Below are 17,476 nucleotides of genomic sequence, written 5' to 3'. Positions count from 1 at the left end.
CTGCCCGAAAATTGTCCCAAAATCCCAAAATTCAGCCCCAAAACTTCAGCCCCAAACCCTCCCCCGGGACCCCCAAATCCTGCCCGGGAATGGTTCAGGTGAGACCCCTCCCCAAATTACCCCAAATCCCCAAAAATCACCCCAAAAATCCCTAAAATCACCCCAAAATTCACCCAAAATTCACTCCCAAAATTGCCCCAAAATCCCAAAATTCAGCCCCAAAACTTCAGCCCCAAACCCTCCCCCGGGACCCCCAAATCCTGCCCGGGAATGGTTCAGGTGAGACCCCTCCCCAAATTACGCCGAAATTCCCCCAAAAATCCCCCAAAAAATCCCCCCAAAAATGACAAAAATCCCCCCCAAAATGCCAAAATTCAGCCCCAAAACTTCAGCCCCAAACCCACCCCAGGACCCCCAAATCCTGCCCGGGAATGGTTCAGGTGAGACCCCTCCCCAAATTACCCCAAAAACCTCCAAAATTTGCCCAAAAACCCCCTTTAAAATCCCAAAAACACCCCCAAAAATTTCCAAAACCCCCAAAAAACCCCAAAAACCCCCAAAATTCTCCCGAGGGGACCCCAAAGTTCCCAAATCCCCAAAATCTCCCCCAAAACCCCAAAAATTTCCCCCCAGGACCCCGAAATTCCCCCCGAAATTCCCCCAAATTTGGGAAATTTGGGGAGGGGGCGACGTGGCCACGCCCCCTTTGTGACCACACCCATTTTGGCCACGCCCCTTTTTGCCACGCCCCTTTTGACCACGCCCCCCGCCCCTCCCCCAGCGGTGCCGCTGCCCCCCGAAATCTGCCCCGAGGAGGAGCAGGTGAGGGACCCCAAAATTTGGGGAGGGGACCCCAAAATTGGGGACGGGAAACCAAAATTTGGGGAGGGGACCCCAAAATTTGGGGAGGGGACCCCAAAATTGGGGAGGAAAACCAAAATTTGGGGAGGGGGGAACCCAAAATTTGGGGAGGGGGAACCAAAATATGGGATGGGGAAACCAAAATTGGGGAGGAAAACCAAAATTTGGGGAGGGGGGAACTCAAAATTGGGGAGGGGAGACCAAAATTGGGGAGGGGGAAAACCAAAATTTGGGACGGGGACCCCAAAATTGGGGAGGAAAACCAAAATTTGGGAGGGAAAACCAAATTTGGGGAGGGGACCCCAAAATTTGGGGAGGGGGAATCGAAATTTGGGACGGGGACCCCAAAATTTGGGGGGAAACCAAAATTTGGGGAGGGGGAATCGAAATTTGGGGAGGGGGAACTCAAAATTTGGGGAGGGGAATCCAAAATTGGGGAGGGACCCCAAAATTTGGGGAGGGGACCCCAAAATTTGGGAGGGGGGAACCCAAAATTTGGGGAGGGGGAACCCAAAATTTGGGGAGGGGACCCCAAAAATTGGGAGGGAAAACCAAATTTTGGGGAGGGGACCCAAAAATTGGGGAGTGGAGACCAAAATTTGGGGAGGGGGACCCCAAACTTGGGGAGGGGACCCCAACATTTGGGGGGAAAACAAAAATTTGGGGAGGGGGGAACTCAAATTTGGGGAGGGGGAACCCAAAATTTGGGGAGGAAAACCAAAATTTGGGGAGGGGGAACCCAAAATTTGGGGATGGGAGACCAAAATTTGGGGAGGGGACCCCAAAATTTGGGGAGGGGACCCCAAAATTGGGGAGGGGGAACCCAAAATTGGGGAGGGGGAACCCAAAATTTGGGGAGGGGAAACCAAAATTTGGGGAGGGGGGAACTCAAAATTTTGGGGGGGAAACCAAAATTTGGGATGGGGACCCCAAAATTGGGGAGGGGGACCCCAAAATTGGGGAGGAAAACCAAAATTTGGGGAGGGGGAATCGAAATTTGAGGAGGGGAAACCAAAATTTGGGAGGAAAACCAAAATTTGGGGAGGGGGAACCAAAATTTGGGGAGGGGACCCCAAAATTGGGGAGAAGGAACTCAAAATTTGGGGAGGAAAACCAAAATTTGGGGAGGGGAGACCAAAATTGGGGAGGAAAACCAAAATTGGGGAGGGGACCCCAAAATTGGGGATGGGGAGACCAAAATTGGGGAGGAAAACCAAAATTTGGGGAGGGGGAATCAAAATTTGGGGGGGACCCCAAAATTGGGGGGGAAACCAAAATTTGGGCAGGGGACCCCAAAATTGGGGGGGGGGAACCAAAATTTGGGGAGGGGGACCCCAAAATTGGGGAGGGGGATCCCAAAATTGGGGAGGAAAACCAAAATTTGGGGAGGGGGAATCCAAAATTGGGGAGGGGACCCCAAAATTGGGGGGTGGGAATGGGGGAGGGGCCTAAATTTGGGGGAGAGGTCATGAGGGGACCCCAAATTTGGGGGGGATTCATTGCGTGGGGGGGGGGTCCCCAAATTTTGGGTGGGGGTCCCCAAATTTTGGGTGGGGGTCCCCAAATTATGGGGGGGGTTTCCTCAAAGGTTTTTGGGGTGCCCGAATTTTTGGGGGGGGGGTCTCCGGGATTTTGGGGGTTCCCCGGGATTTTGGGGGGGGTCCCCAAATTTTGGGGGGTCCCCCTGACCCCTCCCCCCCCCCAGGGCTGTGATTTGGGGGAGACCCTCACCCGAATTTCGGAGGAGCTGAGGGGGGGGAGAGACCCCCAAAAAGTCCTCCAGGTTTGGGGGATTTGGGGATTTTGGGGATTTTGGGGGATTTTGGGGATTTTGGGGGGATTTTGGGGGATTTTGGGGGGTCCTGGGGGGATTTGGGGGTCCTGGGGGGATTTTGGGGGGTCCTGAGGGGATTTTGGGGGGGTTTGGGGGATTTTGGGGCGTCCTGGGGGGGTTTGGGGGGGATTTTGGGGAGATTTTGGGGGATTTTGGGGGTCCTGGGGGCATTTGGGGGGGATTTTGGGAGATTTTGGGGGGAATTTGGGGGTCCTGGGGGGGTTTTGGGGGGATTTTGGGGGGATTTGGGGGATTTTGGGGGGATTTTGGGGGGTCCTGGGGGGGTTTGGGGGGATTTTGGGGGGATTTGGGGGGTCCTGGGGGGATTTGGGGGGTCCCGGGGAGGATTTTGGGGAGATTTGGGGGATTTTGGGGGGATTTGGGGGGTCCTGGGGGGATTTGGGGGGATTTGGGGGGTCCTGGGTGGGTTTGGGGGGATTTGGGGGGTCCTGGGGGGATTTGGGGGGATTTGGGGGGTCCTGGGGGGATTTGGGGGGATTTGGGGGGTCCTGGGGGGATTTGGGGGGATTTGGGGGGATTTTGGGGGGATTTGGGGGGTCCTGGGTGGGTTTGGGGGGATTTTGGGGGGTCCTGGGGGGGGTTGGGGGGTCCTGGGGGGGGTTGGGGGGTTTTGGGGGGATTTTGGGGGATTTTGGGGGGATTTGGGGGGTCCTGGGGGGATTTTGGGAGATTTTGGGACAATTTGGGGACATTTTCGGGAAACTTTTGGGACATTTTTGGGGATATTTTTGGGGACATTTTTGGGGACATTTTTTGGGATTTTTGGGGATATTTTGGGGGTAATTTCGGGACATTTTTGGGGACATGTTTGGGACTTTTTGGGGACATTTTGGGGACATTTTTGGGGTAATTTGGGGACATTTTTGGGACATTTTTAGGGGCAGTTTTTGGGACATTTTTTGGGGCAGTTTCTGGGGCAGTTTTGGGGACATTTTTGGGACATTTTTGGGGATATTTTTGGGGCCATTTTGGGGACATTTTTAGGGCCATTTTGGGGGCATTTTCAGAGTAATTTGGGGACATTTTTGGGACATTTTTGGGACATTTTTGGGGCGGTTTTTGGGACATTATTGGGGTTACTTTGGGACATTTTTGGGGCAGTTTTTGGGACATTTTTTGGGTTATTTTGGGGTGATTTTTGGGACATTTTTGGGGCCATTTTTGGGTTATTTTGGGGCCATTTTTGGGTTATTTTGGGGCCATTTTTGGGTGAATTTTGGGGTAATTTGGTCTAATTTTGGGTCTCTGATTTCGGGGTCCCCTCAGGCTCTGCTGGCGGCCCTGGGGGGGTCCCTGGGGGGGTCCCTGGGGGGGTCCCTGGGGGGGATTTTGGGGCAGTTTTGGGGCCATTTTTGGGGATATTTTGGGAACATTTTGGGGCCATTTTAGGGCCATTTTTGGGGTAATTTTTGGATATTTTGGGTGAATTTTGGGGTAATTTTGTCTAATTTTGGGTCTCTGTTTTGGGGTCCCCCCCAGGCTCTGCTGGCGGCCCTGGGGGGGTCCCTGGGGGGGTCCCGGGGGGGGTCCCGGGGGGGATTTTGGGGCAGTTTTTGGGCCATTTTTGGGGCAGTTTTTGGGATATCTTTGGTTTATTTTTGGGGTAATTTTGGGTGAATTTTGGGGTGATTTTGTCTAATTTTGTGTATTTTGGGTCCCCCCAGGCTCTGCTGGCGGCCCTGGGGGGGTCCCTGGGGGGGTCCCGGGGGAGGTCCCGGGGGGGATTTTGGGGCAGTTTTGGGGCCATTTTTGAGGATATTTTGGGAACATTTTGGGGCCATTTTTGGGCCATTTTTGAGGTGATTTTGTCTAATTTTGGGTCTCTGATTTCGGGGTCCCCCCAGGCTCTGCTGGCGGCCCTGGGGGGGTCCCTGGGGGGGTCCCGGGGGGGGTCCATGGCCGCCGCCCCTCCCCCCGCGCGGTTCCGCCGCCTCTCGGCGCTGCTGCAGGTGGGGGAGGGGCTGGGCCGGGCGGCGGCGGCGCGGCTGAAACCCGGAACTGTCACCGATGTCACCTGTGTCACCTGGGGGGGTGGCACCAACGTCACCTGTGTCACCTCGGGGTCATCAACACCGGGAACTGTCACCGATGTCACCTGTGTCACCTGGGGGACACCTGGGGGTGGCACCAACGTCACCTGTGGGACACCGACACCCGGGGGTGGCACCAATGGCACCGCGCCATGTGCAGGTAAGGCCTGAGTGTCACCTGAGTGTCACCTGAGTGGCACCTGTGTCACCTTCTGTGTCATCTGGATGTCACCTGTGTCACCTGAGTGTCACCTGTGTGGCACCTGTGTCACACCTGTGGCACCTGTGTGGCACCTGTGTGTCAACTGTGTCACCTCAGTGTCACCTTCTGTGTCATCTGGATGTCACCTGTGTCACCTGAGTGGCACCTGAGTGTCACCTGTGTCACACCTGTGTCACCTGAGTGTCACCTGTGTCACCTGTGTCACCTCAGTGCCACCTGAGTGTCACCTGTGTGTCACCTGTGTCACCTGTGTCTCACCTGTGTCACCTTCTATGTCACACCTGTGTCACCTCAATGTCACCTGTGTCACCTGCGTCACCTCAGTGTCACTGACATCACATGTCACGCCTGTGTCACCTCAGGGTCACCTGTGTCACCTGTGTCACCTGTGTCACCTGTGTGTCACCTGTCACACCTGTGTCACACCTGTGTCACACCTGAGTGTCACCTGTGTCACCTGTGTCACCTCTGCCACCCCTGTCCCCAACCCCAGGGGTGTCCCTGTCCCTGGGGGTGACACGGGTGACACTGAGGTGACACAGGTGACACAGGTGACACAGGTGACACTGAGGTGACACTGAGGTGACACTGAGGTGACACTGAGGTGACACAGGTGTGACACAGGTGACACACAGGTGACACACAGGTGACACTGAGGTGACACTGAGGTGACACTGAGGTGACACAGGTGACACAGGTGTGACACAGGTGACACAGGTGACACACAGGTGACACTGAGGTGACACAGGTGTGACACAGGTGACACACAGGTGACACACAGGTGACACTGAGGTGACACTCAGGTGACACTGAGGTGACACAGGTGACACAGGTGACACTCAGGTGACACTGAGGTGACACTGTCCCTGTCCCCAGCTCTGTCCGTGGCCGTGTCCCAGGGTCCCCCCCCCGGCCCCGTCACCCTGAGGGTCCCCGAGGTGACACTGGAGGTGCCACCAGAGGTGGCCCTGGACAAGGAGAGCGGTACGGGGGAGGGGACACTGAGGGGACAGCGGGGACATCATCGGGGACATTGGGGACATTGGGGACATTGGGGGGACATTGGGGACATTGGGGGGACATTGGGGACATTGGGGACATTGGGGACATTGGGGACATTGGGGACATTGGGGGGACATTGGGGGGACATTGGGGACATTGGGGACATTGGGGACATCAGGGGGATTGGGGACATTGGGGACATTGGGGACATTGGGGACATTGGGGACACGGGGACATTGGGGACATTGGGGACAGTGGGGACATTGGGGACATTGGGGGGACATTGGGGACATTGGGGACATTGGGGGGACATTGGGGACATTGGGGACATTGGGGACATTGGGGACATTGGGGGGACATTGGGGACATTGGGGGATTGGGGACATTGGGGGGACATTGGGGACATTGGGGACATTGGGGGGATTGGGGGGACATTGGGGACATTGGGGACATTGGGGGGATTGGGGGGACATTGGGGACATTGGGGACATTGGGGACATTGGGGACATTGGGGGGACATTGGGGACATTGGGGACATTGGGGGGACATTGGGGACATTGGGGACATTGGGGGGATGGGCTCATTTTGGGGTCATTTCTGGAGATTTTGGGGTCATTTTGAGGGGATTTTTGGGGTAATTTTGAGGGAATTTTGGGGGGATTTCCGGGGATTTTTGGGGGAATTTTGAGGGAATTTTGGGGTAATTTTGGGGTAATTTTGCGGTAATTCCCTGGGATTTTGGGGTAATTTTGGGGTAATTTCCGGGGATTTTTGGGGTAATTTTGGGGGTCATTTCAGAGGGAATTCTGAGGGAATTTTGGGGTGATTTTGGGGTAATTTTGGGGTAATTTCGGTGGGTTTCCTGCAGGTCTGTCCCTCGTGGCCCTGCTGACCCTCGGGGGGCTTTGAGGGGGATTTTGGGGTAATTTTGGGGTCATTTCAGGGAAGATTTTGGGGTAATTTTGGGGTAATTTCCGGGGATTTTTGGGGTAATTTTGGGGTAATTTTGGGATAATTTGGGGTAATTCCGGTGGGTTTCCCCCAGGTCTGTCCCTGGTGGCCCTGCTGACCCTCGGGGGTCTCTGAGGGGTATTTTGGGGTAATTTCCGGGGATTTTTGGGGTAATTTGGGGTAATTTCGGTGGTTTTCCCCAGGTCTGTCCCTCGTGGCCCTGCTGACCCTCGGGGGTCTCCCCGCGGCTCTCTCGGGGGCCCCCCCCGTGCTCTGGGGGGGGTGGGGGTCTCTGCCCCGCCCCCACCGGGGCCGCCCCTCCCCCTCCTACCGCGTCCTGTCCCCCGTGGCCACCGCCTTTGTCACCAAAGATGTCACCAAACGTGGCACCGAGGGTGGCACCGAGGGTGGCACCGAGGGTGGCACCCGCCCCGCGGTCACGCTCCGGTTCCAGCACCCCCCCCCGGTCAGTGCGGGCACCCCAAAAATGGGGGGGGACCCCAAAAATGGGCAGGGAAATAGAGAAAAAATGGGGGAAATAGAGAAAAATGGGGAGGAGGGGGAAATCCCAAAAAAATGGGGGAGGAAATAGCAAAAAATGGGGGGAAAATACAGAAAAATGGGGGAAATACAGAAAACAGGGGGGGACCCCAAAAATGGGGGGGAAATAGCGAAAAATGGGGGAAATAGAGAAAAAATTGGGGAAATAGAGAAAAAATGGGGGGGGACCCCAAAAACCGCGGGGGGACCCCAAAAATGGGCAGGGGAAATAGAGAAAAATGGGGGAAATAGAGAAAAAATGGGGGAAATAGAGAAAAAATGGGGGGAAATAGAGAAAAATGGGGGAAATACAGAAAAAATGGGGGGGAACACAAAAAACGGGGGGGCACCCCAAAAACCTCGGGGGGACCCCAAAAATGGGCGGGGGAAATAGAGAAAAATGGGGGAAATAGAGAAAAATGGGGGGAAATAGAGAAAAATGGGGAAAATACAAAAAAAAATGGGGTGGGGATCCCAAAAAATGGGGGGAAATCCCAAAAAAATGGGGGGAAATAGAGAAAAAATGGGGGAAATACTGAAAAAATGGAGGGAAATAGAGAAAAAATGGGGGAAAATCCCAAAAACCGGAGAGGGAAATAGAGAAAAATGGGGGGAATAGAGAAAAAATGGGGGAAAATACAGAAAAAATGGGGAAAATCCCAAAAATGGGGGTGGGCACCCCAAAAAATGGGGGTAAATCCCAAAAAAAGGGGGAAAATCCCAAAAAATGTGGGGAAATCCCAAAAAATGGGGGGGAATGAAAAAATAATGGGGGGAGATGCCAAAATATGGGGAAAATCCAAAAAAAATGTGGTGGGGATCCCAAAAAACGGGGGGAAATCCCAAAAAATGGGGTGGGGATCCCAAAAAATGGGGGGAAATCCCAAAAAATGGGGGGGAATTAAAAAATAATGGGGGGAAATGCCAAAATATGGGGAAAATCCAAAAAAATGTGGTGGGGATCCCAAAAAATGGGGGGGAAATTCAAAAAAATGGGGGTGGCGATCCTGAAAAATGGGGTGAAATCCCAAAAAATGGGGTGGGGATCCCAAAAAATGGGGCGAAATCCCAAAAAATGGGGAAAATCCCCAAAAATGGGGTGAGGATCCCAAAAAATGGGGTGAAATCCCAAAAAATGGGGTGAAATCCCAAAAAATGGGGTGAAATCCCAAAAAATGGGGAAAATCCCCAAAAATGGGGGGTGGGGATCCCAAAATTGGGGTGGGGGAGCCCAAATTTGGCTCCCAAAGGGGGGAGGGGGTTTTGGGGGGGTTTTGGGGACCCCCAAAAAGGGGGTGGGGACCCCCCTGACCCCCCTGTCCCCCCCCCCAGGACCCCAAATTTGGGGGGCGGATCCTCTGCGCCTTCTGGAACCCCCGGAGGGGCCGTTGGGACTCGGGGGGGTGTCGGGAGGTGCCCCCCAAAAACGGGACCCCCCCCCCGGGGCAGCCCCACGGCACCGTCTGCGCCTGCGAGCACCTGACGAGTTTCGCTGTTCTGCTGGCCTTCAATGAGATCCAGGTACCCCAAAAATGTCCCAAAATCACCCCAAAAATATCCCAAAAATATCCCTGAAATATCCCAAAAATATCCCAAAGATATCCCAAAAATATCCCAAAAATATCCCTAAAATATCCCAAAAATATCTCTGAAATCACCCAAAAAATACCTGAAAATATCCTTAAAAGAACCCCAAAAATATCCCAAAATCACCCCAAAAATATCCCAAAAATATCCCAAAAATGTCCCAAAAATATCCCTAAAATATCCCATAAATATCCCATAAATAATCCCATAAATATCCCAAAAATATCCCAAAATCACCTGACGAGTTTCGCTGTTCTGCTGGCCTTCAATGAGATCCAGGTACCCCAAAAATATTCCAAAAATATCCCAAAAATGTCCCAAAATCACCCCGAAAATATCCCAAAATAACCCAAAAAATATCCTGAAACCACCCCAAAAATATCCCTAAAATATCCCAGAAATATCCAAAAAATATCCCAAAAATATCCCTGAAATCACCCCAAAAATATCCCAAAATATTCTTAAAATCACCCCAAAAACACCTGAAAAATATCCCAAAATCTCCCCAAAAACACCCCAAAATTATCTCAAGAAATCCCCTAAAAAAACAACCCGAAATCACTACAAAACCCCCAAAAATCATCCCAAAAACCACCCAAAAATCCCAAAAAAAATCACCCAAAAAACCCCAAAAAATCCCCTGGTGGCCCTGGTGGCCCTGGCCACCTCTGTGGTGGCCCTGAGGGTGTCACTGGTGGCCCCGGGGGTGTCTTTGATGGCCCTGGGGGTGGCCCTGGTGGCCTTGTCAGGGTCTGTGGTGGCCCTGGTGGTGTCACTGGTGTCACTGGTGTCACCGTGGTGTCGCTGGTGGCCCTGAGGGTGTCACTGATGTCCCCATGGTGTCCCCCCAGGACCATTGGCTGCTGGACCTGGTGACCCGGGTGGCTTTGGCCACCTCGCTGGTGGCCCTGGTGGCCCTGAGGAGTGTCACTGGTGTCACTGTGGTGGCCCTGAGGGTGTCACTGATGTCACCGGTCTGTCCATGTCCCCCCCAGGACCATTGGCTGCTGGACCTGGTGACCCGGGTGACATTGGCCACCTCCGTGGTGGCCCTGGTGGTGTCACTGAGGGTGTCACTGATGTCCCCATGGTGTCCCCAGGACCACTGGCTGCTGGACCTGGTGACCCGGGTGGCTTTGGCCACCTCGCTGGTGGCCCTGGGGGTGTCACTGGGATGTCCCAGGTGACCCTGGTGGTGGCCCTGGTGGTGTCACTGGTGTCCCTGATGTCCCCGTGTGTCCCCAGGACCATTGGCTGCTGGACCTGGTGACACGGGTGGCTTTGGCCACCTCGCTGGTGGCCCTGGTGTCACCATGGTGGCCCTGGTGTCCCTGGGGGTGTCTTTGGTGGCCTTGGTGGCCCTGATGGTGTCACTGATGTCCCCATGTCCCCCCAGGACCACTGGCTGCTGGACCTGGTGACACGGGTGACATTGGCCACCTCGCTGGTGGCCCTGGTGGCCCTGGGGGTGTCACTGGTGACCCTGGTGGTGTCTTTGGTGGCCCTGGTGGCCCTGGTAGGGTCTGTGGTGGCCCTGGTGATGTCACTGGTGTCACTGTGGTGACCCTGAGGGTGTCACTGATGTCCCCAGGACCATTGGGTGCTGGACCTGGTGACACGGGTGGCTTTGGCCACCTCCGTGGTGGCCCTGGTGGTGTCCCCATGGTGTCCCTGTCCCCCCAGGACCACTGGCTGCTGGACCTGGTGACACGGGTGGCTTTGGCCACCTCGCTGGTGGCCCTGGTGGCCCTGAGGGTGTCACTGATGTCCCTGGTGATGTCACTGGTGTCACTGTGGTGGCCCTGGTGGTGTCATTGGTGGTGTCCCTGATGTCACCATGATGTCCCCATGTGTCCCCAGGACCACTGGCTGCTGGACCTGGTGACCCGGGTGGCTTTGGCCACCTCGCTGGTGGCCCTGGTGGTGTCCCCATGGTGTCCCTGTCCCCCCAGGACCACTGGCTGCTGGACCTGGTGACACGGGTGGCCTTGGCCACCTCGCTGGTGGCCCTGGTGGCCCTGAGGGTGTCACTGGTGACCCTGGTGGTGTCATTGGTGGTGGCCCTGGTGGCCCTGAGGGTGTCATTGGTGGCCCTGAGGGTGTCACTGATGTCACCATGGTGTCCCCAGGACCACTGGCTGCTGGACCTGGTGACACGGGTGGCTTTGGCCACCTCGCTGGTGGCCCTGGTGGCCCTGAGGGTGTCACCGGTGGCCCTGAGGGTGTCACTGGTGGCCCTGGTGATGTCACTGGTGTCACGGTGGTGGCCTTGGGGGTGTCAGTGGTGGCCCTGGCAGGGTCTGTGGTGGCCCTGGTGGCCCTGAGGGTGTCATTGATGGCCCTGAGGGTGTCACTGGTGACCCTGAGGTTGTCACCGGTGTCATCGTGGTGGCCCTGGGGGTGTCACTGGTGTCACTGGAGGTGGCCTTGGTGGCTTTGGGGCTGTTGGTGGTGGCCCTGGTGGCCCTGAGGGTGTCCCTGTGTCCCCCCAGGACCATTGGCTGCTGGACCTGGTGACCCGGGTGGCTTTGGCCACCTCGCTGGTGGCCCTGGTGGCCGCGGCCGTGACCTTCGCGCTGTGCCGGGCGCTGCCGGAGCCGCGTCGGACGCTGCAGCTGCACCTGAGCCTCAGCCTGCTCGGGGGGCACCTGACGTTCCTGGTGGGCATCGACGGGACCCAGAACAGGGTATGGGGCACCCATGGGTGCTGAGGGGATTTGGGGGGGATTTCGGGGTCATTTCGGGGAGATTTTGGGTCATTTAGGGGGATTTTGGGGGAGTTCAGGGGGGTTTGGAGGTGGCACCTGACGTTCCTGGTGGGCATCGACGGGACCCAAAACCGGGTATGAGGGGCACCCATGGGTGCTGAGGGGATTTGGGGGGATTTGGGGTAATTTCAGGGGATTTGGGGGGATTTTGGGGGATTTTGGGGAGTTTTGGGGGGTTTGGAGGTGGCACCTGACGTTCCTGGTGGGCATCGACGGGACCCAGAACCGGGTATGGGGCACCCATGGGTGCTGAGGGGATTTTGGGTCATTTTGGGGGATTTTGGGTCATTTTGGGTCATTTGGGGGGAATTTGGGGGGATTTGGAGGGAGTTCAGAGGAGGTTTGGAGGTGGCACCTGACGTTCCTGGTGGGCATCGACGGGACCCACAACCGGGTATGGGGCACCCATGGGTGCTGAGGGGATTTTGGGGTCATTTCAGGGGGATTTGGGGTCATTTAGGGGGAATTTGGGGGGATTTGGAGGGAGTTCAGAGGAGGTTTGGAGGTGGCACCTGACGTTCCTGGTGGGCATCGACGGGACCCACAACCGGGTATGGGGCACCCATGGGTGCTGAGGGGATTTTGGGGGGATTTTGGGGGGATTTGGGGTCATTTTGGGGGGATTTGGGGTCATTTTGGGGGATTTTGGCGGGATTTGGGGGATTTTGGGGGATTTTGGGTCATTTTGGGGGGATTTTGGGGGGATTTGGGGGATTTTGGGTCATTTCGGGGGATTTTGGGGTAGTTTAGGGGGATTTTTGGGGATTTTGGGGGGATTTGGAGGGGATTTGGGGGGATTTTGGGTCATTTTGGGGGGGATTTGGGGGGATTTTGGGTCATTTTGGGGGAATTTAGGGGGAATTTGTGGGACCTGTGTCACACCTGTGTCACACCCGTGTCTGTGCGTGTCCCAGGTGGGCTGTGCCGTGAGCGCAGCCGTGTTACACGCGTGTTACGTGTGCGCGTTCCTGTGGATGGCCCTCCAGGGCTTGCACACGTATGTTCTGCTGCTCCGCGTGTTCCCCCCCCCGTGGCTCCGCCCGCGGCTCCTTTTGGCTCTCGGCTACGGCCCCGCCCTGATCCTGGTGGCCGTGGCGGCCGCCGCCTTCCCGGGGGGCTACGGGACCGATCAATAGTGAGTAATCAATAATCGATACCGATCAATAACCCCCACTGATCAGTAACCCATTGGGATCAATAACCATTGATAGTGATCAATAACCAGTGGTCAATAACCAGCGATCAATAGTGTACATCCCCCCATTGACTACTGCCTTCCCGGGGGCTACGGCACCGATCAATAGTGAGTGATCAATAACCGATACCGATCAATAACCCCCACTGATCAGTAACCCATTGGGATCAATAGGGATTGATAGTGATCAATAAGTGGTGATCAGTAACCAGTGATCAATAGTGCTGACTGACACCTTCCTGGGGGGCTACAGCACCGATCAATAGTGAGTAATCAATAATCAATACCGATCAATAACCCCTACCCATCAGTAACCCACTGGGATCAATAGGGATTGATAGTGATCAATAAGTGGTGATCAGTAACCAGTGATCAATAGTGCTGACTGACACCTTCCCAGGGGGCTATGGAACTGATCAATAGTGACTAATCAATAATCGATACCGATCAATAACCCCTACCCATCAGTAACCCATTGGGATCAATAGGGAGCAATACTGATCAATAAGTGGTGATCAATAGTACATATCCCACCACTGGCTTCCCCCTTCCTGGGGGGCTACGGAACCGATCAATAGTGACTGATCAATAATCGATACCGATCAATAACCCCTCCCGATCAGTAACCCATTGGGATCAGTAGGGATTGATAGTGATCAATAACCGGTGATCAGTAACCAGTGATCAATAGTGCTGACTGACCCCTTCCCGGGGGGCAATGGAACCGATCAATAGTGAGTGATCAATAATCGATACCGATCAATAACCCCCACCCATCAGTAACCCATTGGGATCAATAGGGATTGATAGTGATCGATAAGTGGTGATCAGTAACCAGTGATCAATAGTGCACATCCCCCTGCTGACTGACACCTTCCCGGGGGGCTACGGAACCGATCAATAGTGAGTAATCAATAATCGATAGCGATCAATAACCCCCACCCATCAGTAACCCATTGGGATCAATAGGGAGCAATAGTGATCAATAACCGGTGATCAGTAACCAGCGATCAATAGTGCACATCCCCCCATTGACTACTGCCTTCCCGGGGGGCTACGGCACCGATCGATAGTGAGTGATCAATAACCGATACCAATCAATAACCCCCACCCATCAGTAACCCACTGGGATCAATAACCATTGATAGTGATCAATAACCGGTGATCAATACTGCACATCACCCCACTGGTCGCCTCCTTCCCAGGGTGCTATGGCACCAATCGATAGTGATCGATAACCGATACTGATCAATAACCCCTACCAATCAATAACCCCTACTGATCAGTAAGTCATTCAGAGCAATAGGGAGCAGTAGTGATCAATAACCGGTGATCAGTAACCAGTGATCGATAGTGCACATCCCCCCATTGACTACTGCCTTCCCGGGGGGCTACGGAACCGATCAATAGTGAGTAATCAATAATCGATACCGATCAATAACCCCCACTGATCAGTAACCCATTGGGATCAATAGGGAGCAATAGTGATCAATAAGTGGTGATCAGTAACCAGTGATCAATAGTGCTGACTGACACCTTCCTGGGGGGCTACGGCACCGATCGATAGTGAGTGATCAATAACCGATACCAATCAATAACCCCTCCCGATCAGTAACCCATTGGGATCAATAGGGAGCAATAGTGATCAATAAGTGGTGATCAATACTGCACATCCACCCACTGGTCGCCTCCTTCCCAGGGTGCTATGGCACCAATCGATAGTGATCGATAACCGATACTGATCAATAACCCCTACCAATCAATAACCCCTACTGATCAGTAACTCATTCGGAGCAATAGGGAGCAGTAGTGATCAATAACCGGTGATCAGTAACCAGTGATCGATAGTGCACATCCCCCTGCTGACTGACACCTTCCCGGGGGGCAATGGAACTGATCAATAGTGAGTAATCAATAACCAATACCGATCAATAACCCCCACTGATCAGTAACCCATTGGGATCAATAGGGATTGATAGTGATCAATAAGTGGTGATCAGTAAACAGTGATCAATAGTGCTGATTGACACCTTCCCGGGGGGCTACGGCACCGATCGATAGTGAGTGATCAATAACCGATACCGATCAATAACCCCTACCCATCAGTAACCCATTGGGATCAATAGGGATTGATAGTGATCAATAAGTGGTGATCAGTAACCAGTGATCAATAGTGAATGGGGGTGCGGCTGCAAAGGCTCTCACGGTGCTCCCAGTGCTCCCAGTATAAACCAGTTCCATCCCAGTATAAACCAGTTCCCTCCCAGTCCCTCCCAGTCCCTCCCAGTCCCTCCCAGTACAAACCAGTCCAAACCAGTATAACCAGTCCCTCCCAGTATAACCCAGTACAAACCAGTATAACCAGTCTGTCCCAGTACAAACCAGTACAAACCAGTATAACCAGTCCCTCCCAGTATAAACCAGTATAAACCAGTTCCCTCCCAGTCCATCCCAGTCCCTCCCAGTCCATCCCAGTCCCCCCCAGTTCCCTCCCAGTATAAACCAGTTCCCTCCCAGTCCAAACCAGTCCCTCCCAGTATAACCAGTCCCATTCCCAGTCCCCCCCAGTTCCTCCCAGTCCCCATTCCCAGTCCGTCCCAGTGCTCCCAGTATAACCAGTCCCCATTCCCAGTTCCCCCCCAGTCTGTCCCAGTCCCCCCCAGTCCCCATTCCCAGTACTCCCAGTGCTCCCAGTATAACCAGTCCCTCCCAGCTGCTGGCTGTCCCTGGCTCGCGGTTTCCGGTGGAGCTTCCAGGGCCCCGTGATCGTCATCTGCACTGTGAGTGGCACCGATGGCACCTGAGTGTCACCTCAGTGTCACCTGAATGTCACCGATGTCACACCTGAATGTCACCTGAGTGTCACCTGTGTCACCGATGTCACCTCAGTGTCACCTGAGTGTCACCTCAGTGTCATCTGAATGTCACCTGTGTCACCTGTGTCATTTGGATGTCACCTGTGTCACTTGTCACACCTGTGTCACCTGAGTGTCACCTGTGTCACCTCAATGTCACCTGTGTCACCTGTGTCACCTGTGTCACCTGTGTCACCTCAGTGTCACCTCAGTGTCACCTGAGTGTCACCTCAGTGTCAAATCAGTGTCACCTGTGTCACATCAATGTCACCTGTGTCACCGATGTCACCTGAGTGTCACCTGAGTGTCACCGTCTGTGTCACCTCAGTGTCACCTCTGTGTCACCTGTGTGTCACCTGTGTGTCACCTGTGTCACCTGTGTCACCTGTGTCACACCTGTGTCACCTCAGTGTCACCGATGGCACCTGAGTGTCACCTGAATGTCACCTCAGTGTCACCTGTGTAATGAGTGTCACCAATGTCACCTGAATGTCACCTGAGTGTCACCTGTGCCACACCTGAATGTCACCTCAGTGTCACCTTAGTGTCACCAATGTCAATTCAGTGTCACCTCTGTGTCACCTCTGTGTCACCTCTGTGTCACCGATGTCACCTGTGTCACCCATGTCACCTCTGTGTCACCTGTGTCACCTGTGTCATCTCAGTGTCACCTGTGTCACCTCAGTGTCACCTCAGTGTCACCTGTGTCACACCTGTGTCATCTGAATGTCACCTGAGTGTCACCTGAGTGTCACCTCAATGTCCCCATCCCCCCACTGTCCCCAATGTCCCCAATGTCCCCAATGTCCCCCCAATGTCCCCAATGTCCCCAATGTCCCCAATGTCCCCCCAATGTCCCCAATGTCCCCCCAATGTCCCCAATCCCCCCAATGTCCCCCAATGTCCCCCCAATGTCCCCAATGTCCCCCCAATGTCCCCAATGTCCCCAATGTCCCCAATGTCCCCAATGTCCCCCAATGTCCCCATTAATGTCCCCAATGTCCCCCAATGTCCCCCCAATGCCCCCAATGTCCCCAATGTCCCCAATGTCCCCAATGTCCCCAATGTCCCCATTAATGTCCCCAATGTCCCCAATGTCCCCAATGTCCCCATTAATGTCCCCAATGTCCCCAATGTCCCCAATGTCCCCATTAATGTCCCCAATGTCCCCCAATGTCCCCCCAATGCCCCCAATGTCCCCCCAATGTCCCCAGTGTCCCCAATGTCCCCAATGTCCCCAATGTCCCCCCAATGTCCCCAATGTCCCCATTAATGTCCCCAATGTCCCCAATGTCCCCAATGTCCCCTCAGTGTCCCCAATGTCCCCAATGTCCCCAATCCCCCCAATGTCCCCGATGTCCCCAATGTCCCCAATGTCCCCAATCCCCCCAATGTCCCCAATGTCCCCAATGTCCCCAATGTCCCCAATGTCCCCCCAATGTCCCCCTAATGTCCCCAATGTCCCCAAAATGTCCCCAATGTCCCCAATGTCCCCAATGTCCCCCCAATGTCCCCAATGTCCCCCCAATGTCCCCAATGTCCCCAATGTCCCCAATGTCCCCCCAATGTCCCCAATGTCCCCAATGTCCCCCATGTCCCCAATGTCCCC

The 17,476-nt window shown here is 54.6% G+C and overlaps 1 protein-coding gene across 1 annotated transcript in view; it reads left to right on the top strand.

Annotated features, from left to right (window-relative positions):
* LOC121468273 (uncharacterized) overlaps positions 1 to 17,476 on the top strand; it is a 37,241-nt gene that overhangs the window by 9,765 nt on the left and 10,000 nt on the right. Inside the window, exons 6-14 of the mRNA XM_072919884.1 lie at positions 782 to 822; positions 2,567 to 2,644; positions 4,561 to 4,906; positions 5,846 to 5,953; positions 7,126 to 7,388; positions 8,795 to 8,983; positions 11,542 to 11,736; positions 12,732 to 12,952; positions 15,726 to 15,792. Of these exons, the coding sequence (XP_072775985.1) occupies positions 782 to 822; positions 2,567 to 2,644; positions 4,561 to 4,906; positions 5,846 to 5,953; positions 7,126 to 7,388; positions 8,795 to 8,983; positions 11,542 to 11,736; positions 12,732 to 12,952; positions 15,726 to 15,792 (1,508 nt within the window). The remainder of the gene's footprint in view (positions 1 to 781; positions 823 to 2,566; positions 2,645 to 4,560; positions 4,907 to 5,845; positions 5,954 to 7,125; positions 7,389 to 8,794; positions 8,984 to 11,541; positions 11,737 to 12,731; positions 12,953 to 15,725; positions 15,793 to 17,476) is intronic.

Source organism: Taeniopygia guttata, chromosome 30 (genome assembly GCF_048771995.1).
Source record: "Taeniopygia guttata chromosome 30, bTaeGut7.mat, whole genome shotgun sequence".
In the NCBI taxonomy this organism is placed as follows: Eukaryota; Metazoa; Chordata; class Aves; order Passeriformes; family Estrildidae; genus Taeniopygia; species Taeniopygia guttata.
This window is presented reverse-complemented; position numbering and strand designations above follow the sequence as displayed.